Below are 26,920 nucleotides of genomic sequence, written 5' to 3'. Positions count from 1 at the left end.
ACATGGTCGATGTGTCCAAATGAATTGTACGTAAACTGCTTCCACCAATCAGTCTCACCTAGAAAGATTGGCACAACTTCAATAGGCATAGACAGCATTCAGGGTCTGTCAGGCTTATTAACTAAATCCTCATCATCTAGTGATTTAAATGATACCATAATCAGCATGCTTTTGATTAATCTGTGAGCAAAAATTTTCTCTTATAGAGAGGACAGGGCAATGTGCTTCTTCCCAAGAAGTATTGGAAATCTTGCCTCACTAATATAGTATTAATACTATAATCATTGTTAGAATTCCTTTCCCAGGTAATACTATTTCCGGTTGGTAGAGAGTGTCCAGTGTACACTATGGTTCCAAATCCATAAGAGAATTACTACACTTCTCAGAAATATAAATAAGCAATCATATATGCTTATTGACTTAGCTATGAAAGTCTGCTAAATCAGCTTACTTCAGCACCCAAGAACGGCATTTTACCTAGTGGTCACAAATAGTGTTATCTTCCAGTGCTCTCCAGAAGCCATTTTGGCCATGTCGTTTCCTTCACAGAGCAGCTTTCTAGGCAATTTACTAGGCAGTGCCAAGCACATCTGTCATCAAATGCTTACAAAACAGGGTCACGATGTTTTTGGCATTATTGGGAAAACAGAAGCAGCCATGAACATAAGATCTTCCTAACATTCGTAAGCTCAAATCTGACTCGGAACACAGAATCTATCTTCTCTGAAGGCACATTTTGAGGAAAAGGCATGAGGAAAGAGCTAAGGTGTCACAGAGAAGCAGAGAGGAACACCGGGGAGTGGGACGAGTAATGAAGGAGGGAAAGAAAGAGCAGCATTTCAGGAAAAGTTATATTACAAGAAAATCACTTCATACCCTTCAAACTTGTTTTTAAAAACAAGTTTAAGCTTAATGGAGTCATTTTTTGTGCTAAAAATAGCATATTTATCTCTAAGCCAAAAATAATTTAAATTCCTTTATCAACACAGAAAAATTGCAGAAAAGCGTAGCACATAAGAATGGATGAAACTGATGACAAAGGAAGAGACATAAACCTGAGGATGGATTTTGTTCATTTTCTATCTCGGAGACTCTTTGTTTTCTAGCACTTATGTGATTGAGCACACTGATCATTTCTTCATATAGAAAATATGGGTAACCTATCTGCACCAAGAAGATAATTGGGGGAGATGTATTCACAAAACTCTGCATGTGATAGGACTTACCAGCAGTTTAATCAACAGATGACATTTATTTCCATTACTGTAGCACAAAGGTTCTATAACATTAGTGTCCATAGGAATCACCTGCAGGACTTGTTAAAATATAGATTTCTGGGCCCCAATGTTAGAGGTTCTGACATTCAGTAGGCGTGGGTTGGGGCCTGAGGATGTGCACTTTTAAAAAAGTGCTTGGTGATGCTGCTGCTGCTGCTGCTGATCTGGGGAACACATTTGAGAACCACTGCATTAGCAAAATGCCTCCGGACTTCACAGATGGATTCTGTCTGGCTTTGGTGAGTGTTCAGTTCAGATGTTTTCATTTCCTTATCTTGCATGATGGACTGCATACAATTCCCTTTACCTCTCTGGCCTCCTCCTTTATGTTAGGTCTATATCTAAATACCACTGGATGGTCTTTTTGGAACAAGTAATTCTTTCCCATTACAGTAAGTACTTCCTGTCCATTAGTTATGTTTTCCTTAAAGGTCTCTGATGGTGGGTCTATATGTAACTAATAAAATGAAAAGTACACTTAAGAGTTTTTATTTCTTTGCTTTCCTATTTACATTTTATATCCATTACTTTCAAAGCATCTTTCAGTCCTGCACAGTACCATGTACCTCATTCAGCAATTTTGTTCAACAATGTAGATTAAATTTTCTGCTTCCTAGTTTATGTGAACTTGCTTTTATTTTAAAACCAAATGTATTTATGACAAGAGCACACACACAAACCTTTGGGATACTGTGGATTATTAATCTATGAATAACTACTTTTCATTTCTCTTTTCAGGGTATTAACAGATTTTTACAAAGCACTGCATCATAAAGAAGGAACACAAGATATACCTGAGGAGAGTACCTTTTGTTGGATGGAATAAAGGTTTATTTAAGAGTTAAGTCTAATTCATATAAGGAAATGTGAATGAACCTAAAAGACTTGTTCAAAGGTCCCCCCGACCTTTTTAAGGATTATATTTGAGAGAGAGGGAGAGGGAAAGAGCGCATGCATGGGTGAGTGAACGCGAGTTGGGGAGAAGAGGCAGACTCCCCACTCAGCATAGAGTCTTATACAGGGCTCCAGAGACCATGACTAGGGTGGAAGATAGATACTCAACCAACGAAACTATGGAGTTGCCCCTCAGCCTAAAAGTCAAGATGACAGGAAATATCTCTATTTATGTGGTTTTTATCTAAATCTTTATTTCCCTTTTATTACTTTGGGCCCTCAAAATAAGTGTTCTTTACAATATCAATTTGGGCTTTCTTTAATTATAAGTTACAATAAGTCTGACAAAAATGTAACTTCTCTTCCCTTAAATTTTTTCATTTAAGTTTTTTTTGGCCCATGAGATTATATTTTACCTTATTTATTTATTAAAGTTTTATTTATTTATTCATGAGAGCCAGAGAGCCAGAGACACAGGCAGAGGGAGAAGCAGGCTCCATGCAGTGAGCCTGATGTGGGACTTGATCCCGGGACTCCAGGATCATGCCCTGGGGCCAAAGGCAGGCGCTAAACCGCTGAGCCACCCAGGCGTCCCTATTTTACCTTATTTAGAAGAGCAGAAAAACATTTATTGCTGTATCTTCTACTACATGTTTTTGTTACTCTGCATTTAGTAAGCTCATGATACACTGTATCCCTCCACAAAGCTTCTTTGTTTTCCTAAGAATATCACTAAATTTGTATGATAAAACCTAACAACTACATTTAAAATATAGTTTCAATAAGCATTTCCATTTGGGGGTATTTTGGAGTAACGAGGAATACATATACCTACCGTAGGCTTGAAAACTGGACAAATATATATAACAACTATTTTCAGACACTGGACAACAGGTGGTTTAGGTACACAAATAAGGCAAAAAACTGAACCTAAATTGGCCCTACGTCCTATTTGGACAAATGTTCAAAGGAAGTCATCCTAAGGAGAATACAAAAGTTTTGGTGAATTATAGAGACAGAAATCAGAGTTCAGAGAGGTTGAGGTAGCCAGAAGTTGCAGAACAGTCTCAGAGAAGAAAGAGCTATGAAGAAAAACAGTGAAAAAAATTTTTTTAAGATTTTATTTATTTATTCATGAGAGACACACAGAGAGAAGCAGAGACATAGGCAGAGGGAGAAGCAGGCTCCCGGCGGGGAGCCTGATGTGGGACTTGACTCCGGGACCCCAGGATTACGATCTGACCCAAAGGGAGACACTCATTCACTGAGCCACCCAGGTGTCCTGTGAAGTGTTTAATGAAATAACTGAGACAAATTTTTAAATTTAAAAATGGAAAGTGAGATAGATATTTTCAGGCAAACAAAAAATTAATGTATTGCCAGAAAACCCTCATGACCATAAACAAACAATTTACAGGGATAAATAAAATGATACTAGATGGAAACTTGGGTTTACACAAACAATTGTACACTTCCAGAAACAGAAATATAAGTAATATTTCTTTCATATTTAAAATTTACTTAAATGATAATAAAGTGTTTAGTGCAATAATAACAAATGTGGAGTTTCTAACTCCACATGTAAATATATGACAGCAATAGCAGAAAGGAAGGAAGGGGGAAATGGAAGCACTCTGTTGTAAGATTACACATTGTACATTGTATATGGTACATTATTTGAAAATACACTTGTAAAATGCATAAAATAAGCCCTAGAGAAACTACTAAAAAATAAAACAAAGAGCCCAAAAAAGAGATAACACTAAAACTGTTTAATCATAAAGCAGGAAACCTGAAAAACTCATTGAAAAATAGAAAAAAATGACAAGATGGCAGGTTAAATCCAACCATGTTGATAACTGCACCCAGTGTAAAGGATCCAAACAGTCTACTAAAATGCCAGAGATTGTTAGGATTATAAACAAAACTCCAAATATATGCTATTTTTAAGAACTATATTTAAATTATAAAGACAAAGAGTAAAAGGAGAAGAATAAAAATAGGATATAATCTAAAAATACAAATTACAAGAAAGCTGGAGTAGCTATATTAATATCATACTTGTATACTTCAGAATAAGTAAAAGTAGCAGGGATAAAGAAGCATATTTCAAAATGAATGACATTAATGCACCAAGAAGACATTACAATCCCAATTGTAAAAGTATCTAATAATTGAAGTTCAAAATATATGAAGAAAAGATGGACAGAAAAGAAGGGAAAAATAAACCCACAATCCTACTGAGCTTTTAACTTTTTTTTTTTTTAAGATTTATCCATTTATTTGAGAGAGAGAGAGAGGGAATTGGGGTGGGGGAGGGCGGGGGGAACAGAGGGAGAGAATCCCCAAGCAGATTCCCCTGAGTGCAGAACCCAAAGTGGGGCTCAATTCCACTACCCATGAGATCATGACCTGCGCTGAAACCAAGAGTTGCATGTCCAACTAACTGAACCACCCAGTTGCCTGAAGAGTACATTTTCTGACACAAGGGAATTAAATTAGAAATGAGTGATAGTGATCTCAGAAATCTATAAAATATTTAAAATTAAGAATCTTATAAATTTTTATAAAGTGCTCAAAGAGGAACTCACAAATTAAAGATATTTTGAAATGAATGAAAACAAAAACAACATAAAAACTTACAGAATGAAGATAAAGGAGTTCTCAGAGGGAAATTTATCACTTCAAATAGTTATATTAGAAAAGAATAAAATTTCAAACAAATGAGCTAAATACCCATCCTAGAAAGTTAGGAAAAAATGCAAATTAAAGCTAAAATCTACAAGTAGGAAGGAAAACTAAACATAAGGCCAAAAATAAATAATATTAAGAAACAATAAAGACAGCGTGATAAAAATTGCTTTGTTAAAGAAATCAATTAAGACTGATCATTAGGATACAATCATCAAAATAGAAAATGGAAAAGGAGCAGACAGATACAGATGCCACAGACATCAGCAAGCTGATAAAGTAATATTATATTATAAACAACTTTATGCTAGATAGATGACAACTTAAATGAAATGGACACATTCCTTGAAATACAGAAATTACCAAAACTTACTGAAGGCAAAGGAGAAAATCTTAGTACCTCCATGTCAATCAAAGAAATTGAAGTAAATTAAAAACATCACCACCAAGAAAACTCTGTCCCTGATGACATCAGTGGTGAATTCTTTGAGTCACTAAACAACAACAATGCAAAGATAGAAAAAAGAAAAAGAAACAACTTTCAATGCATTTAATGAAACCAGAATTACTCTAACACCAGACAGAACTATTACTAGAAAAGAAAACTACATACAAATATGCCTTATAAACATGGAGAATGTTAAGATATTGGGGAAAAATGAAAAAGAAGAAAAAAAATGGAATAATAACAGAGTGGTCAGCTGCTCCTTGCTACCTGCTGCCAAAGTGTCCACATATAATCATCATCAACTGTAGGCCAGTTACACACAATGCTGCATTCGTGTTCATAGACATAACAGAGAAATGAATCTTCCTTCAAAAATGTAACATTTAAAAGGAGAAAAAAAACTAGAATCAAGTCTGCTGCTAGCTTATGTTTCACTCAATGCAGATTTTAAGCAGTCTCCCACTGATGTGAAAAAAATACCACAGTCATCTTCATTTAAACTATAGGAGGAAAGTGTGACTATAAAATTTAGCTGTAGTATTGAGTGCAGAGCTTACTTGCTTCTGATTGGAATTGCACAACAATATACTCAAATTATTTGCCTGATGCGTTATGGAAACTTTATCCTAAGTCAACAGAATATATATATATGATGGTTTAGATTTTCATAAATATTTATCTTAACATAACTCTCATTTCCCAAAGCAATAATTTATTAACAGTTTAATGAGAAAAAACAACACAAGGTAACATCTCTATTTCTTACATTCAGATTACAAATATGAAATGGTAGAGATAAAGGAGTAAATTTAGGACTCTGACAAATCTCCAGATTCCTTAAACTGCCATGTGACAAAACAATGTACCAAGCAAAAGTATCCATAGAGTATTTTTTAAGAGTTTTTCACCAGAGATACCATGCAATTTAACATCCCAAAGTCTTTAATTTCCACGTTGTATTATTAAATAGCAGCCTTCTCTAAAGGCACACTGCTATGAAAACAGCTACTGAAACAACCTGCTTTCCTGTTCAGTGTAGGTCTCTAGGACTGCAATACTATCCTGAGACTTCGGCCACCTTTAATTTTAAAACCATCATTCTAAAATTTCAATTGGGTGTATAGTGGGTAATTGAGGGTCTGCATCAGGGCTCTAATCCCAGAAAACTCTCAATACAACATGAGTTTTGAAACACTAAAATCTATATCCTTCTACTCTGAATATTACTCATTTTTTCATCCATTACACATTTTTCATTCTATACGATTAGAAATTCTATACGATCACAAAAGAAACTGTCAATTCTAATACTGGTGGGTGTCACCAGCAGCTCTGCCTTTCTTAAAATCCTCTCTGACCTCAATTTCATTGAGGTACATGCTTGGGTCTCTGCCAGGTCAAGTGCCAACTAAATTCTTCATTAAAAAAAAAATCATTTAAGGAACATTCATGCTCTAACTGCCACAAGGTAACTTTCAGAAAACTATCTTCTTAACACCAAAACAAACACAAAGAAATCCTACCAATAAATTTTAGAGGTTGTGAGATGCCATCTCAAGAGTCAGAAGTTGGTACTTGTGCTAAGACATTTTTCCTCCTTAAAAAGAAAAGTTTTTATACAATAGGTTTCATTACAGGAATGTATTGATTGAAACTAGTTTCATTGCCACTAATGTTCTGCTTAATTTTAAAGATAACATAATATTGAACAGAATAATGTGTTCTATTAATAACATTTTATTGAAACAGTAAACTGATTTATTGCATTTGTTTGTCCAAATAAGCACCCAGATCATTTGCCATAAATCTTCTTGAGTCTAAACAGAAGGCTGAGATGCAACTTGATAAAAATAAAAAGTTATCATAAAACATAATGAAAAATCCAATTTGAAAATTAAACAGTGCACTGCTCAGCTTCATGCTTTGTTTAGGGTCTGAAGCTTGAAATGAAGATGGAAGAGCTGCTGTAGTTACTTAAAATGGCTATTGTGAGTCTTCATTTGGGAAAACTATAAAAATAATTAGAGGAAGTCTGGCCATTTAGCTGCTCAGGCAATTCACTCTAGTCTCATTGTTGGTACACTTTAAAATATTTATTTTTTATTTCAAAATACTTTTAAGTTGAACTTTATTTGGTGGAGGTGAGAGAGGACAGAACTTAATACAAAACTTGTGTTCACAAACTACAATACTTCTTGTAGTTTCAGTTTTACTCAAACCCATTCTTATGTGAGTATGAACACACAGGAGCATGGAAATACACCTACTATTTCCAGCAGATGATATGTGAAAGGATGCCCATAAGATCATTCCTTCTAGAAAGGTGATCCAAATACCATTTGGAAGGGAATGTTTAGACTTCTCAGCCAAGAGGCCAAGATTATGTTCCACTATATATTTGCCAGTGGTTCTATATACACTTGGTCGTTTTCTGTAGCTGGTTTCTCTGACAGAGAAAGCTGTTAAAGATCTCTTTTATAGTATTTACCAGTCAGAAACATTCTTTTCTAAATTTATGTATAGCATTCTGGATATGGGAAAGTCTAGTGCTGTAATCTTTCAGGCTAATTTTGCAAAAGAAAGGTTATTTAACTATTTTCAAGAAATAGTTATGATTTAGCACAAGTTTAAAAAAGCGGTATTAGAGAAACTGTAATACAGATATTAGCTTTGGTATAAACTAGATTTATGAGTTCAACATTTAAATAAGCTGAATTTATTTATTTTTTTAACTTTTTTTTAAATTTATTTTTTATTGGTGTTCAATTTACCAACATACAGAATAACCCCCAGTGCCCGTCACCCATTCACTCCCACCCCCTGCCCTCCTCCCCTTCTACCACCCCTAGTTCATTTCCCAGAGTTAAGAGTCTTTATGTTCTGTCTCCCTTTCTGATATTTCCCACACATTTCTTCTCCCTTCCCTTATATTCCCTTTCACTATTATGTATATTCCCCAAATGAATGCGAACATATAATGTTTGTCCTTCTCCGATTGACTTACTTCACTCAGCATAATACCCTCCAGTTCCATCCATGTCTAAGCAAATGGTGGGTATTTGTCGTTTCTAATGGCTGAGTAATATTCCATTGTATACATAGACCACATCTTCTTTATCCATTCATCTTTCAATGGACACCGAGGCTCCTTCCACAGCTTGGCTATTGTGGACACTGCTGCTAGAAACATCGGGGTGCAGGTGTCCCGGCGTTTCATTGCATCTGTATCTTTGGGGTAAATCCCCAACAGTGCAATTGCTAGGTCATAGGGCAGGTCTATTTTTAACTCTTTGAGGAACCTCCACACAGTTTTCCAGAGTGGCTGCACCAGTTCACATTCCCACCAACAGTGTAAGAGGGTTCCCTTTTCTCTGCATCCTCTCCAATATTTGTGGTTTCCTGCCTTGTTAATTTTCCCCATTCTCACTGGTGTGAGGTGGTATCTCATTGTGGTTTTGATTTATATTTCCCTGATGGCAAGTGATGCAGAGCATTTTCTCATGTGCATGTTGGCCATGTCTATGTCTTCCTCTGTGAGATTTCTGTTCATGTCTTTTGCCCATTTCATGATTGGATTGTTTGTTTCTTTGGTGTTGAGTTTAAGAAGTTCTTTATAGATCTTGGAAACTAGCCCTTTATCTGATATGTCTTTTGCAAATATCTTCTCCCATTCTGTAGGTTGTCTTTTAGTTTTGTTGACTGTATCCTTTGCTGTGGAAAAGCTTCTTATCTTGATGAAGTCCCAATAGTTCATTTTTGCTTTTGTTTCTTTTGCCTTCGTGGATGTATCTTGCAAGAAGTTCCTGTGGCCGAGTTCAAAAAGGGTGTTGCCTGTGTTCTCCTCTAGGATTTTGATGGACTCTTGTCTCACATTTAGATCTTTCATCCATTTTGAGTTTATCTTTGTGTATGGTGCAAGAGAGTGGTCTAGTTTCATTCTTCTGCATGTGGATGTCCAATTTTCCCAGCACCATTTATTGAAGAGACTGTCTTTCTTCCAATGGATAGTCTTTCCTCCTTTATCGAATATTAGTTGGCCATAAAGTTCAGGGTATACTTCTGGGTTCTCTATTCTGTTCCATTGATCTGTGTGTCTGTTTTTGTGCCAGTACCACACTGTCTTGATGACCACAGCTTTGTAGTACAACCTGAAATCTGGCATTGTGATGCCCCCAGATATGGTTTTCTGTTTTAAAATTCCCCTGGCTATTCGGGGTCTTTTCTGATTCCACACAAATCTTAAAATAATTTGTTCTAACTCTCTGAAGAAAGTCCATGGTATTTTGATAGGGATTGCATTAAATGTGTATATTGCCCTGGGTAACATTGACATTTTCACAATATTAATTCTGCCAATCCATGAGCACGGAACTCTACATAGAATTTATTTATTTTTAAAAATATTTTATTTATTTATTCATATGAGACACAGAGAGAGTGGCAGAGACACAGGCAGAGGGAGAAGCAGGCTCTATGCAGGGAGCCTGATGCAGGACTTTATCCCGGGACCCCAAGATCACGCCCTTGGCCAAAGGCAGGTGCTAAATCTCTCAGCCAGCCAGGAATCCCCAATAAGCTGAATTTATTAACCAACACTTAAGACTAACAATTATATCCCAGGTTACCAAATACCTACTACCTGCATAAATCTTTCACCTACTACTGTATAACAAACCGTAATTTATTCAGTGGTCTCTTGTTGGTGGAAATTTGGGTATTGTGCTGATTAATGAGGCATGGCTCATTCCACCCTGCATTTAATTGTAGGATTTGGGAAGCTACAAATCACATCTTCCAGACTCCCTTGCAGCCAGGGCTCTGGTTGGCTATTAGGTTCTGCCTCCTTCACATGATTTTGGAGGTCTCCTTTTGTTTGTCTTTGCCGATAAGGACAATGATGAGAACATGAGAATTCTCTCCAGTAAGAGTAGCTCAGGGAATAATTTTCAGTTTTCTGGGTAAGAAGCAGCAGTTGTGGCAGTAGCAGAAGCACCAATGACTTGATCTAGCTTCCTAACTCCTAGATCTCACTGGTGGGGGTCTACTCTGTAGTTTTCTGGGTGCCCACAGACCTCTGAAGCATAGCTCCAGCAAAGGTCTCAGAGCATTACCACTCACGTATATTAATTCTATATTGTTTTGAAGTCACTGCTGGAAGTGCAACATAAAATCTGCTTCTTCAGCCCTTCCAAAGCTTTTATTCCTAGTATTAAATTTCTTCATGCTTAAAATACCTAGAGTGGTTTCTGTTCTCCAGCCCTGATGGCCAGTTTATTGCTACTACAGCTGACCCTAGAACAACATGGTTTTGAACTGTGTGGGTCCACTTACACATGGATTTTTGTTCAATAAATACAGTACAGTATTATAAATGTATTTTCTCTATGATTTTAATAACATTTTCTTCTCTCTAGCTTCCTTTATTATAAGGATACAGTAAAAATACATATACAAAGTAGTGTTAACTGGCTGTTAACTAACTGTTTATGTTACTGGTAATACTTCTGGTCAACAGGATATTAGTAGTTAAGGTTTTGGGGAGTCTAAAGTTATATCCGCATATTTCCAACTGTGTAGGGTGTTGGCACCCTAATCCTCACCCACGTTGTTCAAGAGTCAACTACACTAACAATGCATTCATTTTTCTTTTTTAAAAATTACTACAATTTACACACCATAAGAATCACCCTTCTTAAGTACATAGCTCTTCAAGTTTTGAGAAATGAATGCAGTTGGGTAATCATCATAATAATCAAGATAGTTCTACCATACACAAAATTCCAAATGATTTGTAGTCAAGCTTTCCCTCCAACTTCAGACTCTGATTTATTTCTCTCTATTTTTCATTTCCTAGAATGTCATAGAAATGGACTCATATAATATGTAGGGGTTTTTTTAAGATTTTATTTATTTGTGAGAGAGAGAGAGAGAACACATGCAGGGAGAGTGGCAGGCAGAGGGAGAAGTAGGCTCCCTGCCCAGGAAGGAGCCCGATGCAACACTTGATCCCAGGACCCTGGGCTCATGACCGAAGCTGAGGGAAGGCACTTAACCATCTGAGTCATCCAGGTGTCCCAATTCAGTATGTAAACTCTTGAGTCTGGGTTGTCTTGCTTACCATAATGCACTTGAGATTCCTCTGGATATTGTGTACATCAATAGTCTTCTTTTTGTTTTTTGTTTTTTGCCAAGTAAGCTTATTTGGATTGTTTCTGGTTTTCAGGGAATATGAATAAGGCCACTGTAAGCATTCACGTACAGGCTTCCATGTGAATACAGACTTATGTTTCTCTGGTGTAAAAATCTAGAAGGCAATCCAGATGAAGTATGGACCTGGCCTAGGGTGAAAGCAGTGAAAGTGAAAAGAAATGGTAGGAGTTGGGATATACTCAGAAATAAGAATGGGCTGGATTTGGTGGTGGATTGGATCTGGGGGTGAGAGGAAGAGAGATTTCAATTAGTACTTCAAAGATGTATTCCAGAGAAACAGAAAGAATGGGAGTGCCATTTACTGAACTGGATAGATGAGGATATTAAAATTTAGAAAAGGATCAAGAGGGACGCCTGGGTGGCTTAGCAGTTGAGCGTCTGCCTTTGGCTCAGGGTGTGATCCTGGAGTTCCAGGATCAAGCCTAACATCGGGCTCCCTGCATAGAGCCTACTTCTCCCTCTGCCTGTGTCTCTGCCTCTCTCTGTGTGTTTGTCTCTCACGAATAAATAAAATCTTAAAAAAAAAAAAGAAAAGAAGATATCAAGAGTTCTTGATTGTAGTCATGCTAAATTTTAGATGTTAGTGGACAGATCAAGTATATGTTTACTGTTAGCTTCATTAGACTGAAAATATTTAAGGCAGAATCTATATCTTTTACTAATACATGATCTATAATTATAATGTAACAGATTAGAAGATTTAGGGGTATTCTTCACCTCTAAAATTCTGGAGTGAGAATCAGGCTGTCACAGGTGTACTAAGCTTCTTATATTTCACAAGAGGCTACTTGTAGGGTCCACATAATTTAGGTGAATATGACATTGCTCTGTGACAGCTTGATTCAGCATGTATACAGCAAAGAAATAAATACCACTTCTGTGAGAGTAAGAGGCAATTTCATGATTAGGGAATTCTTTGTATTGAATTTTCCATTTTTTGCTTCCATCAATTACTGCTATGCCTCTCCCCTTTTAGGTCAGAACAAACAGTTTTAGATACTGAGCTCTTCGTGTAGCATAATCTCTAATGACAGCATCATTTGAAATGAGTCTTAAGGCTGGACATAGTGTTTTAGCTTTGATGTTGCCTCATAATCAGAAAAGGATCACAAGGAGCCCCATCAACATTACCTCTTATTCTTCCACAGTGTGTGCATTGCTTACCTCCATCACTTTCTCTTTCATGGGTCTGCAACTCCAGGTAATGGGGACTAAAGCAGTTAAATCCCTATGTGACCCAAGGTAACTGCAGAACTAGAGGAAATTAATATGCCAAATCTTGGTGCCAGAATGAAATACATTATAGAAGTAGCTGAAAAGTGCTTCATTAAAGAAACTCACACAATGTTTTCAACTGCCTTTAAGATATCTTTAGTATTTTAAAATAGGCCAATGTATGAGAGTAGCCCAGCAATTCTGCTACTTGCCAGATTATATACTCCTCTACCCACCAACTGTATTTTCTTTAAAATGCCTCTTTGCCCAGATATAACATGGTTTTTCCTTGTTCTTTTCAATGACTAAACCTTGCTCTTTTTCTTTTTAGGATTTTATTTTTAAGTAATTTCTACACTCAATGTGGGGCTCGAACTCATAACCCCAAGATCAAGAGTCGCATGCTCTACAGACTGAGCCAGCCAGGGCCCCCCTAAGACTTGCTCTTTAAACTAACATTCTTGAATACATCTTTGTAAAGGCTCTAAAAGTTTTTAAAAAAGAACTTTTACCCTGATTTGTATCTTTTGAAAGACTTTTTCTGGTAGAGGCTTCTTTTTCCCTTATGATTTGTTATTCTTTCCTGGTTCTTTGTCTGTAATCTCTTTTTCTTCCTTCTGGGACTCTAATGATATAAAAGTTAAGTCCTTAAGGCTCTGTTCATTTTTCCCCCAATCTGTTTCTTCTTTCTCTTCTTAAACTGAATAATTTCTATCGATCTATCTTCAAGTTTACTGATTTCTCCTGTCACTCCATTATGCTGATGAGTCCACCAAGCAAATTTTTTATTTTAGGTATTATACTTTTAGGCTCTAAAATTTCTATTTGTTTAATAATTTTTATTTCTCCACTGAGACCTCCTATCCATTCATTTCAGGCATGTTTATCTTTATGCTCTGGAGAATTGCTATAATAGCTGCATTAAAGTCTTCACCTGGTAATTCCAATATCTGGGTGACCTTGGGGTTGACATTTGTTGACTGTCTTCTCCCTTGAGAAATGGTTGTAATTTTCTTCTTTTTTTTGTAGGTAGCATTATTTTGAGTTATATCATGGATATTTTAAATGTTATGTGTCGACTCTGAGTCCTATGACCTGCTATAATCTGCTTGAGCATTTGTTTTAGTAGGCAACCAAGTAGGCAAATCAGTGAGGTTCAGACCACAAATTCTTTCTGACCTTTTCTGATCAGTGGTTCTAATTTAATTTCAGTTCTCAGAGCCTTTGGTATGCTGCTATGGGTGTGTCTTATGCATTCACAGCTTAGTTCTTATGTTGGCCATATACATAAGGAAGAGACACCCTAGCCCTGATCTCTCTTTTCTGAGATGTCCCCTCAAGTTCTTTGGCTCACAGGAGCACCTTCTTTCTACTTCCTCTGGCAACAAAGGCAGGGCAGATGCAGCTCGGCAACCGGGCCTGTCTTTGGGGCAAAACTGGGAGAAGAGGGATAAAGGAAAAAAAACAAGGGGATTCTCTTTATGCTCCTTAGACTGCTGAACCCATTTTCTTGGTTCTTCTGGCCAGAAAAATGAAGTTTCTACCACAGTTTTAGTTGGCAGCACCAAGCCATGAGAGAAAACAAACAAACCAAAAACCAAACAGTAGGGAGGAGGGGCAAGATGGTGGAAGAGTAGGGTCCCCAAATCACCTGTCTCCACTGAATTACCTAGATAACCTTCAAATCATCCTAAAAATCTACGAATTCGGCCTGAGATTTAAAGAGAGAACAGCTGGAATGCTACAGTGAGAAGAGTTCGCGCTTCTATCAAGGTAGGAAGACGGGGAAAAAGAAATAAAGAGACAAAAGGCCTCCAAGGGGGAGGGGCCCCGCGAGGAGCCGGGCTGAGGCCGGGGCGAGTGTCCCCAGGACAGGAGAGCCCCGTCCCGGAGAAGCAGGAGCTGCACCGACCTTCCCGGGCGGAAAGGGGCTCGCAGGGAGTTGGAGCAGGACCCCAGGAGGGAGGGGGTGCCCTCGGGCTCCCGGGGACACTAACAGACACCTGCGACCCGGGGAGAGCGCGCAAGACCCCAAGGCCGAACTCCCTAAGGGCTGTAGCGCGCACGGCGGGACCCGGAGCAGCTCGGAGGGGCTCGGGCGGTGGCTCCGCGTAGGGGGCTGCGGGGCGGGAGCGCGAATCCACCAGCGCAGGCCCCGGAGCACAGGGCGCCGGGACACAGCCCAGGATCCGGCCTCCCTCGGGACAGGCAGAGGCCGGGAGGGCCCAGGACAGCAAGGACGCTCCGGCCCGAGCTGAGCAGATCAGCGGCCCCGCCCCGGAGCCTCCAGGCCCTGCAGGCAGAGTGCTTCAGAGTTCCTGCGGGGGCTGACTCCAGGTTTTCAGAGCTGCCGCCGCCACCGTGGTTGTTCCTCCTGGGGCCTCACCGAGTAAACAACCCCCACTGAGCCCAGCACCAGGCAGGGGACAGAGCAGCTCCCCCAAGTGCTAACACCTGAAAATCAGCACAACAGGCCCCTCCCCCAGAAGACCAGATAGAAGGACAAGTTCCAGGGGAAGTCAAGGGACTTAAAGTATACAGAAGGTTTTTTCTTTTTTTTTTTCTTTTTGATTTCTGTTTGCTTACCCCACCCTTTTCTTTTCTTTCTTTCTTTTTCTTCTCTATTTTTCTTTTTTTTCTTCCTTTTTCTTTTTTCTTTTTCTCTTTTCTTTCCTTCTTTCTTCTCTTTTTCTCCTTTTCCCAATACAACTTGTTTTTGGCCACTCTGCACTGAACAAAATGACTAGAAGGAAAACCTCACCTCAAAAGAAAGAATCAGAAACAGTCCTCTCTCCCACAGAGTTACAAAATCTGGATTACTATTCAGTGTCAGAAAACCAATTCAGAAGCACTATTATACAGCTACTGGTGGCTCTAGAAAAAAGCATAAAGGACTCAAGAGACTTCATGGCTGCAGAATTTAGAGCTAATCAGGCAGAAATTAAAAATCAATAGAATGAGATGCAATCCAAACTAGAAGTCCTAACGACGAGGGTTAACGAGGTGGAAGAACGAGTGAGTGACATAGAAGACAAGTTGATGGCAAAGAGGGAAACTGAGGAAAAAAGAGACAGACAATTAAAAGACCATGAGGTTAGATAAAGGGAAATAAACGACAGCCTGAGGAAGAAAAACCTATGTTTAATTGGGGTTCCCGAGGGCGCCGAAAGGGACAGAGGTCCAGAATATGTATTTGAACAAATCCTAGCTGAAAACTTTCCTAATCTGGGAAGGGAAACAGGCATTCAGATCCAGGAAATAGAGAGATCCCCCACCAAAATCAATAAAACCCGTTCAACACCTTGACATCTAATAGTGAAGCTTGCAAATTCCAAAGATAAAGAGAAGATCCTTAAAGCAGCAAGAGACAAGAAATCCCTGACTTTTATGGGGAGGAGTATTAGGGTAACAGCAGACCTCTCCACAGAGACCTGGCAAGCCAGAAAGGGCTGGCAGGATATATTCAGGGTCCTAAATGAGAAGAACATGAGAGAATGAGAGCAAGGCTCTCATTCAAAATGGAAGGAGAGATAAAGAACTTCCAAGACAGGCAGGAACTGAAAGAATATGTGACCTCCAAACCAGCTCTGCAAGAAATTTTAATGGGGACTCTTAAAATTCCCCTTTAAGAAGAAGTTCAGAGGAACAATCCACAAAAACAAGGACTGAATAGATATCATGATGACACTAAACTCGTATCTTTCAATAGTAACTCTGAACGTGAACGGGCTTAATGACTCCATCAAAAGGCGCAGGGTTTCAGACTGCATAAAAAACCAGGACCCATCTATTTGCTATCTACAAGAGACTCATTTTAGACAGAAGGACACCTACTGCCTGAAAATAAAAGGTTGGAGAACCATTTACCATTCAAATGATCCTCAAAAGAAAGCAGGGGTAGCCATCCTTATAACAGATAAACTAAAATTTACCCTGAAGATTGTAGTGAGAGATGAAGAGGGACACTATCTCATACTTAAAGGATCTATCCAACAAGAGGACTTCACAATCCTCAATATATATGCCCCGAATGTGGGAGCTGCCAAATATATAAACCAATCAATAACCAAAGTGAAGAAATACTTAGATAATAATACACTTATACTTGGTGATTTCAATCTAGCTCTTTCTACCCTCGATAGGTCTTCTAAGCACAACATCTCCAAAGAAACGAGAGCTTTAAATGATACACTGGACCAGATGGAATTCACAAATATCTACAGAACTTTACATCCAAACTCAACTGAATACACATTCTTCTCAAGTGCACATGGAACTTTCTCCATAATAGACCACATACTGGGTCACAAATTGGGTTTGAACCAATACCAAAAGATTGGGATCGTCCCCTGCATATTCTCAGACCATAATGCCTTGAAACTAGAACTAAATCACAACAAGAAGTTTGGAAGGATCTCAAACACGTGGACGTTAAGGGCCATCCTGCTAAAAGATGAAAGGGTCAACCAGGAAATTAAGGAAGAATTAAAAAGATTCATGGAAACTAATGAGAATGAAGATACAACCGTTCAAAATCTTTGGGATGCAGCAAAAGCAGTCCTAAGGGGGAAATACATCACAATACAAGCATCCATTCAAAAACTGGAAAGAACTCAAATACAAAAGCTAACCTTACACATAAAGGAGCTAGAGAAAAAACAGCAGATTGACCCCACGCCCAGCAGAAGAAGAGAGTTAATTAAAATTCGAGCAGAACTCAATGAAATCAAGACCAGAAGAACTGTGAAATAGATCAACAGAACCAGGAGTTGGTTCTTTGAAAGAATTAATAAGATAGATAAACCATTAGCCAACCTTATTAAAAAGAAGAGAGAGGAGACTCAAATTAATAAAATCATGAATGAGAAAGGAGAGATCACTACCAACACCAAGGAAATACAAACGATTTTAAAAACATATTATGAACAGCTATATGCCAATAAATTAGGCAATCTAGAAGAAATGGACGCATTCCTGGAAAGCCACAAACTACCAAAACTGGAACAGGAAGAAATAGAAAACCTGAACAGGCCAATAACCAGGGAGGAAATTGAAGCAGTTATCAAAAACCTCCAAGACACAAGAGTCCAGGGCCAGATGGCTTCCCAGGGGAATTCTATCAAACGTTTAAAGAAGAAATCATACATATTCTACTAAAGCTGTTTGGAAAGATAGAAAGAGATGGAGTACTTCCAAATTCATTCTATGAGGCCAGCATCACCTTAATTCCAAAACCAGATAAAGACCCCACCAAAAAGGAGAATTACAGACCAATATCCCTGATGAGTATGGACACAAAAATTCTCAACAAGATACTAGCCAATAGGATCCAACAGTACATTAAGAAGATTATTCACCATGACCAAGTAGCATTTATCCCCGGGACACAAGGCTGGTTCAACACTTGTAAAAACATCAATGTGATTCATCATATCAGCAAGAGAAAAACCAAGAACCATATGATCCTCTCATTAGATGCAGAGAAAGCATTTGACAAAATACAGCATCCATTTCTGATCAAAACTCTTCAGAGCGTAGGGATAGAGGGAAAATTCCTCGACATCTTAAAAGCCATCTACGAAAAGCCCACAGCAAATATCATTCTCAATGGGGAAGCACTGGGAGTCTTTCTCCTAAGATCAGTAACAAGACAGAGTTGTCCACTGTCACCACTGCTATTCAACATAGTACTAGAAGTCCTAGCCTCAGCAATCAGACAACAAAAAGACATTAAAGGCATTCGAATTGGCAAAGAAGTCAAACTCTCCCTCTTCGCCGATGACATGATACTCTACATAGAAAACCCAAAAGCCTCCACCCCAAGTTTGCTAGAACTCATACAGCAATTTGGTAGCGTGGCAGGATACAAAATCAATGCCCAGAAATCAATGGCATTTCTATACGCTAACAATGAGACTGAAGAAAGAGAAATTAAGGAGTCCATCCCATTTACAATTGCACCCAAAAGCATAAGATACCTAGGAATAAAACTCACCAAAGAGGTAAAGGATCTATACTCTAAAAACTATAGAACACTTCTGAAAGAAATTGAGGAAGACACCAAGAGATGGAAAAATATTCCATGCTCATGGATTGGCAGAATTAATATTGTGAAAATGTCAATGTTACCCAGGGCAATTTACACGTTTAATGCAGTCCCTATCAAAATACCATAGATTTTCTTCAGAGAGTTAGAACAAATTATTTTAAGATTTGTGTGGAATCAGAAAAGACCCCGAATAGCCAGGGGAATTTTAAAAAAGAAAACCGTATCTGGGGGCATCACAATGCCAGATTTCAGGTTGTACTACAAAGCTGTGGTCATCAAGACAGTGTGGTACTGGCACAAAAACAGACACATAGACCAATGGAACAGAATAGAGAACCCAGAAGTGGACCCTGAACTTTATGGCCAACTAATATTCGATAAAGGTGGAAAGACTATCCATTGGAAGAAAGACAGTCTCTTCAATAAATGGCGCTGGGAAAACTGGACATCCACATGCAGAAGAATGAAACTAGACCACTCTCTTGCATCATACACAAAGATAAACTCAAAATGGATGAAAGATCTAAATGTGAGACAAGAGTCCATCAAAATCCTAGAGGTGAACACAGGCTCCCTTTTTGAACTCAGCCACAGTAACTTCTTGCAAGATACATCCACGAAGGCAAAAGAAACAAAAGCAAAAATGAACTATTGGGACTTCATCAAGATAAGAAGCTTTTGCACAGCAAAGGGTACAGTCAACAAAACTAAAAGACAACCTACAGAATAGGAGACGGTATTTGCAAATGATGTGTCAGACAAAGGGCTAGTATCCAAGATCTATAAAGAACTTCTTAAACTCAACACCAAAGAAACAAACAATCCAATCATGAAATGGGCAAAAGACATGAAGAGAAATCTCACAGAGGAAGACACAGACATGGCCAACATGCACATGAGAAAATGCTCTGCATCACTTGCCATCAGGGAAATATAAATCAAAACCACAATGAGATACCACCTCACACCAGTGAGAATGGGGAAATTAACAAGGCAGGAAACAACAAATTGTTGGAGAGGATGCGGAGAAAAGGGAACCCTCTTACACTGTTGGTGGGAATGTGAACTGGTGCAGCCACTCTCGAAAACTGTATGGAGGTTCCTCAAAGAGTTAAGAATAGACCTGTCCTATGACCCAGCAATTGCACTGTTGGGGATTTACCCCAAAGATACAGATGCAATGAAACGCCGGGACACCTGCACCCCGATGTTTATAGCAGCAATGGCCACAATAGCCAAACTGTGGAAGGAGCCTCGGTGTCCATCGAAAGACGAATGGATAAAGAAGATGTGGTCTATGTACACAATGGAATATTACTCAGCCATTAGAAACGACAAATACCCACCATTTGCTTAGACGTGGATGGAACTGGAGGGTATTATGCTGAGTGAAGTAAGTCAATCGGAGAAGGACAAACATTATATGTTCTCATTCATTTGGGGAATATACATAATAGTGAAAGGGAATATAAGGGAAGGGAGAAGAAATGTGTGGGAAATATCAGAAAGGGAGTCAGAACATAAAGACTCCTAACTCTGGGAAATGAACTAGGGGTGGTGGAAGGGGAGGAGGGCAGGGGGTGGGGGTGAGTGGGTGATGGGCACTGAGGGGGACACTTGACGGGATGAGCACTGGGTGTTATTCTGTATGTTGGTAAATTGAACACCAATAAAAATTATTTTATTAAAAAAAAAAAACAAAGAGTAGGAAACTTACCCCCAAACTGCTTCTCCAAGTTTTGACTTCTTACCACTGTCTGCCTGCTTTTGTTTACTTACATAGCTGCTTTTGCATTTTGTCCAGAGCTGTTAATTCTAATCAGCAGAAAAGGTAAGCTTTATAAGGGTTTACCACATGATAGCAGGAGTATAAACTTTCTAAAATACCTTTAACGAAAGTCATGGAACTATAAACTTCTATGGAAATCATAGATACTAGCTGCTTGAATCAAACCACAAAATCTTAATAAGCAAAATACAAAAAATCCTAAATCATAAGTATTAATATAAAACAATCATCAAGATGAAAAAGGAATTTTTCATAGCTAAATATCTGAACTAATGAAGTCAGACTGCCAACTGGTCATGCTGGTTATAAAGAAACTGACCAAAATAATTCCTGAAGAATTTTCTACTATTCTTTTTTTAAAAGTAACTTTTTAAGTGAGGAGTGAAGGGAGAAGAGGACAAGCATAAGAAGAAGCAAGGGGTTTAATATTGCAAAGTCAAAGCATCAACCAGGTGCCTCAGGGTAGTTTCCTTCCATTTGAACATCTTGCAGTGTCACAGACACAGACAGGAAAGCAAATCCAACGTGTATGTCCAAGTGAGACACAGGCAGTGTTCTGACAGATCCAAATGTCTAGCTCTACACATAACAAATTTTCTCCTAAAACCTTGCCAAGATAGTGCATCTGATCTTCAGCCTCCTGATACAGTGAAGGCTAGATGAAATACATATTATGATCTCTCTTGGAATTAGAAACGTTAAAGAGTACAGCAAAATAAAGAGGGTACTTCAGAGAAAATTCTTTAGCTTTTCAAAAACTGCAAATGCTAACATCAGAACTCTATTACAAAAACGTAGAGGACTCCTCCTGCCTGCCCCCTTCCTTGCATATGGTCACTTTTTGGTAAGACTGGTATATTACGGGTAGTAAGATGATTATTTTTTATATTATATTCTGATAGCTTCCCAAGTATGTATTTGCTTTCTGTTTTTACAGTTTAGAGCCCTTTTCAAGAGACTCAGTAATCAATGAGAACACATAAACATTCTCATCTACTCCACAAACATTCTCATCTACTCTATCTACAACTAAACTGTGTTAGGATCCTGGCTCTACTCATTTTAGCCTTAAATTGACTTTGAGCAACTTACATAATCTTCCTTACATCCATAAAAGAGGATATCTTTTATCCTCTTTTACCTCAGAAGAGGTACCTCAGAAGGTTAAAGGGTAAAAATTAAATATGTCAATATATATGAAGAATTTAAAATAGTATCTGATACAGAGTATTATGTAAATATCACTTATCATTGTTGCTGCTGTTATTATTAAAATAGGTATAAGTCTAACAAGTTAGACAAGTGGGAAAATAATAGATTGTAGAGTCAGACAGAAGGTTTGGTAGTGTGCCTGACACTAACCATGTAACCTTGGACAAGTACCTCAGCTTTAGAAAAGCTATTTCATCATTTGTGAAAAGGAGACAATAATATCTACTTATAGCATTTTGAGGATTAATAAAAGATACTGTTCATAAAACAAATTACACACAGAGAAGTGATCAATAAATAATAAATAACAGTGATTATTATCATCACCATCACCCAGCTTCTTTCCAAACAATAAGGAATTCGTCTGTCCTCTGAAGAAGTCATGCATTTTACTTTGAGTTCCTTGAAAGAAATCACAAAAATGCAAATTTAATTTTGCTGCATAACACTAGCCAAAGAATTTTCCTGTATCTCAGGAAGAGAGAAACAGGAGGAAGGTGTCTTTATCTAAGTTTGCCAAATCCAATCCTCTGACAAAAGTACATGGAGTGTTAGAGGTCTAAGTAAGAACACATTAACAAGGCAGTTTCATCATGTATGTACTATTTATTTTAAGAGCAATCACTTCACCTTGTTGCTTTACTGATGTATCAGTGATTTGTCTGTACTAAAAAACGGTTTTTGATTTGAGGCCTGTAAAAATAAAATCAGAGCTCTGATTAAAGTTGGTGCATTGAATAGTAAAGGAATAGTAAAGGAATAGTAAAAAGGTACAGACACACAAGGGTAAAAAAAAATTAGAAAATATAATAACAAAACTTTGAATGTTGGAAAGTACATGGATAAAATGGTAACTGAATTCACCTGAACAAAGCAGAATTCTAATTCAGAAGTAGGCTGATTGGTATTAGCTCAGAAATGGGAAGCACTGGATATTACTAAAAATGAGGGTAGAAATGAGGCTGAAAAGAGGAGTGCTGGGGTGCCTGGGTGGCTCAGTCAATTAAGCATCTGCCTTTAGCTCAGGTCATGATCCCAGAGTCTTGGGATCAAGTCCCACATAGGCTCTTTGCTCAGAGTCTGCTACTCCCTCTCCTTCTGCCTACCACTCTACTTGTGTGCTCTGTCAAATAAATAGTCTTTTTTTTTTTTTTAAGAGGAGTGTTGATTGAAAGTCTCTTTAAAAAGAAGATTTGTTTTAGAAGAAGATTAGTTTTTTTTAAAAAAAAAGAAGGTATGTAAAATAAGAACTCAAGAAAGAGACTATGCAGCAGCAGAAGAGAAGGAAAAAATTTTCAAAACTAGAGCATTAAGGGATCCCTCGGTGGCGCACCGGTTTGGCGCATGCCTTTGGCCCAGGGCACGATCCTGGAGACCCGGGATCCAATCCCATGTCGGGCTCCCGGTGCATGGAGCCTGCTTCTCCCTCTGCCTATGTTTCTGCCTCTCTCTCTCTCTCTCTCTCTGTGACTATCATAAATAAATAAAAATTTTTAAAAAAAGCATAGAGCTTGAAAAAAAAACTAGAGCATTAAAAAATCACGTGATACTAGGGGTCAATCTATGCTGTGCCCCTAATTAGCTATGTGACTACAGTGCCCAAGTTTCCACTTCTGTAAATGAAGCAGTGGATCAGATGAGTGGTTCTTATCCAGGGTACCTGGTTATGTGTATTATAGAAAAAGCTCCCCATCACTGAAGAAGGTGATCTCAAAAAGCCATTTCTAATTTCAACATGCTTTACACTTCAAATAGCAAAGCTCACTCAACAGAAACTGAGATTTCCTTTAAACCATCCTGAAGGACACCAGGAACAGGCATAGAAGTGTAACAATATGAATTTACTCCACTAATGAACGTTTGTAAAATGAATGAATGTACCCATGGTAGTACTGTCATGATTCAGTTTTATATCTCAAATTAAATATGTTCATTTCCAATAGACTACTATAACATACAAACCTTCTCGATATGGAAAGTTTATAAATGGATTCATAAACTATATAACTAATACTCATAAGTCTATCCTAGATGTCCAGCTGACTTTAATGTTGCTGTTTTCAACTATTGTTTCAATTCTTCTGTCACAGAATCTCAGCCTTACCTTTTCTTTTTTTGTATTCTTCTTTTTGTATTATTTGAGAAGTAATAAATAAGCACAGAAGTAAAATTACAATTATTAGGAGGAAATAAAATGAAAAGCAAAAGCACATCTGTCCCACTGACAGCTGTGGACCCTCTTCTCCATCTCTGACATTAATTATTCCTGTAATACCTCCCCAACTTTACTATGTGTAGGCCTCTATTTCTTCAATTATATTTATATATTTATTGAGGAAATCCAGCAATTTTCTCATTACAAAAGGTGAAGAATTTAGCTCACTTACACTACTATATCCTTTAAATTTTTTCTTAGTTATATTTTTATCTTCAGTTCTATACATTAACTTTCTTTTTTCTTAGGATTTTATTTATTCATAAGAGACACACAGAGAGAGGCAGCGACATAGGCAGAGGGAGAAGCAGGTTCCCTGCAGGGAGCCCAATGCAGGACTCATTCCTAGGACCTTGGTTCATGCCCGGAGCCGAAGACAGACACTCAACCACTGAGCCACCCAGGCTTCTCTATATGCTACCTTTCTAACTTGGAATAATTATGAGCTCTACTTGATCCACTACTTTAGACTATATGTCCTGACTACTCATTCTGTAATATAAGAAAATCAGTATCCATATTTCCTTCCACCTCTATGCCTCTGCATCATATTCCAACTTCTAATATCATGCCATCTCTTTCAAATCATCAAGGTTTTAACATTTGTATTCTTTTCAGAAACAATGATTGGGTCTTCCACGCTTTGTGTGCAGACTTATTATGAAAACAAAGTCTATAAACACATAAAATAGGTGAATACTTGTTAGAGTGGACACAGGACATATGGTTAGATTAATGGAAAGTAAGATGTCAGCATGTAGTCACTAAACCAGACACCTGAAAAAGAGTGTTCTAAATATAGAGATCAATGGCATCATCTTTCTAATATTTAACTCCTCAGAATCACATCTCATTTTGGTTTACTTCATTTTTAACCATTACTTTCTTGTTCAGCTTTTCATTTTTACTACATTTCTAAGTACCTTCTTCTCCCAGTTGGTAAGAATACTTGCTGTTCCCTTGGCTCAGAACATTCTTTCTAGGCTCTTCATATATTGCCCTTTAATACTTGAGGTTTCAGCTCCAGTGATACCTCCTCACCAAAAGATTGCAGTTGTTTAATCATATTATTTGTAAAAGTGCTCAATTAAATACTGATTTGCTCTTAAGTAGCTTCTTTCCAGAACTGCTGCATGGCTGTGCTCCAGCAATATTAAAAAAAAAAAAAAAGGATCCAGGAAAGATGAATGTACAGCATTTAAGAAACACTGGAACTAACCCAAAAGTAAAGCATAAGTAAAGGCCACATGTGGAAAAAAATGCAATTGGACCCTTGCCTCACACCAGTCCCCAAAATCAATTCCAGGTGAATTATAAACCTGCATATCAAAGACAAAACTATAAACATTTAGAAGATGATGTACACGAAAGAGTATTCTATGTCTTGGAGGAGAAAAGGATCCAAAAGGCACAAATCATAAAAGATAATAAATTCAACTATCTTAAAATTAAGAACTTCTATTTATCAAAAACACCATAAAGACAGTGAAAGATAAGCCATAAACTGGCCAAAGATGTTTGTAATACATACAACCAACAGAGGAAAACATCCAGATTATATGAAGAACTTTTACAAATCAATACGAAATGACAAACTACCCAAAAGAAAAGTGGGCAAAATCTGACAAGGCATTTCACAGAAAAGGAAAACAACAATATACATATGGAAAAAGGGCTTGACTCCCTTGGGAGTCTGAGAAATAGAAATGTAATTGACTATCAAATGCCCTTTGTGGCCCCAGAAAAACCACACTTCCCAGGAGTCCCTTCCTGCTGACTCTACTCTGGCCCAGTTACTCACTTTAACCAATAGACCCTTTGCCAGTTGTACCAAATCTGGAAAAAGACTTGGCAACTTCCATTCTTGCAGGAGGCCCTGAATGTGCAAGTGAAAAGTCTAGCTACTTTGCTAGATGAACCACAGGGAGATGAGAGCCTACCTGGAGAGAGAAGGAAAGGCCCAGCCTTGCCAGTGTCATAGTTAACAGCCAATTCCAAGAGCCTCATGGGTGACCACAGGGAGGATCAGTAGAACAAGCACGCAGTTGAAGCTAGCTGAAACTGCAGAGTGTAGTTGCTTGTTTGGGGATGGTTGGTTACGTGGTAATAGATAATTGAAACTAATTTTTTTTTTTTTTTTTTTTTTTTTACTGTTTTTGTTTTCCAAAAGCTTGGAGGTAAAAGCTGTCAAATATACTGAGGGGAAAAAAAAAAAAAAAAAACCTACTCAGTAAAGTCTTAAGACTTTTTGTGACCACATATACTACTGGCATTGTGGTTAGCTAACTAAATTTCCAGTTATCTATTAGTTAATATTACTTTTACAATTTAAAATATTTTTAAATAAATTAAGTACCAATGAGTGAATAGATAGAACAGATAAAAAATGAAGAGTAAAGGGAGTTATTAATTTTTTGAAAATCTAGAAATCTTATTAACTGTTAACCCAAAGAGCTACCTCAACTGAAGGCAAAGCAGACTACCATTCCATCAGCAGTATCTACTATTGATATATGTCACTCTCTTCTATCAACAAGCACCTATAATTTGTCAATATCTACCATTTCAAAACATTTTTATATTCTTTGAACACGTATCTCCACGTCAGGAAGTTTACCCAGAGAAACACTTGCAAACATATTCAAAACTATACATACAAGACAAAACAAAAAACTATATGTAAAAGAATATTCACTGCAGCATTCTTTGTAATAGGAGCAAATTAGAATCATATATCATCAAGATTCATTAAATAAATTATGATACATCTATACACCAAAATACTGAATGGGCTTTAAAAAGGATGCCATGAATATGTGTATGTACTCCCCTGGAAGGTATATGAGACATTATTAAGAAAATAAAATTATAAAAATAACTTGTATAGGATTAACCTACTTGTCTAAAACTATAGTATTAG

The 26,920-nt window shown here is 37.8% G+C and overlaps 1 protein-coding gene across 18 annotated transcripts in view; it reads right to left on the bottom strand.

Annotated features, from left to right (window-relative positions):
- KIAA1328 (KIAA1328 ortholog) overlaps positions 1-26,920 on the bottom strand; it is a 366,532-nt gene that overhangs the window by 171,353 nt on the left and 168,259 nt on the right. For 9 of the 18 annotated variants that reach the window (XM_072829337.1, XM_072829338.1, XM_072829331.1 and 6 more), the window contains one exon: positions 22,113-22,187. The exons of the other annotated variants lie outside the window; for them this stretch is intronic. In XM_072829337.1, coding sequence (XP_072685438.1) covers positions 22,113-22,187 — 75 coding nt within the window. The remainder of the gene's footprint in view (positions 1-22,112; positions 22,188-26,920) is intronic. 18 annotated transcript variants of the gene reach the window in all.

The sequence above is a fragment of the Canis lupus genome, chromosome 6 (assembly GCF_048164855.1).
Source record: "Canis lupus baileyi chromosome 6, mCanLup2.hap1, whole genome shotgun sequence".
NCBI classification, from domain to species: Eukaryota; Metazoa; Chordata; class Mammalia; order Carnivora; family Canidae; genus Canis; species Canis lupus.
Note: the sequence above shows the minus strand (reverse complement) of the source record. Positions and strands in the feature narration are given on the sequence as shown.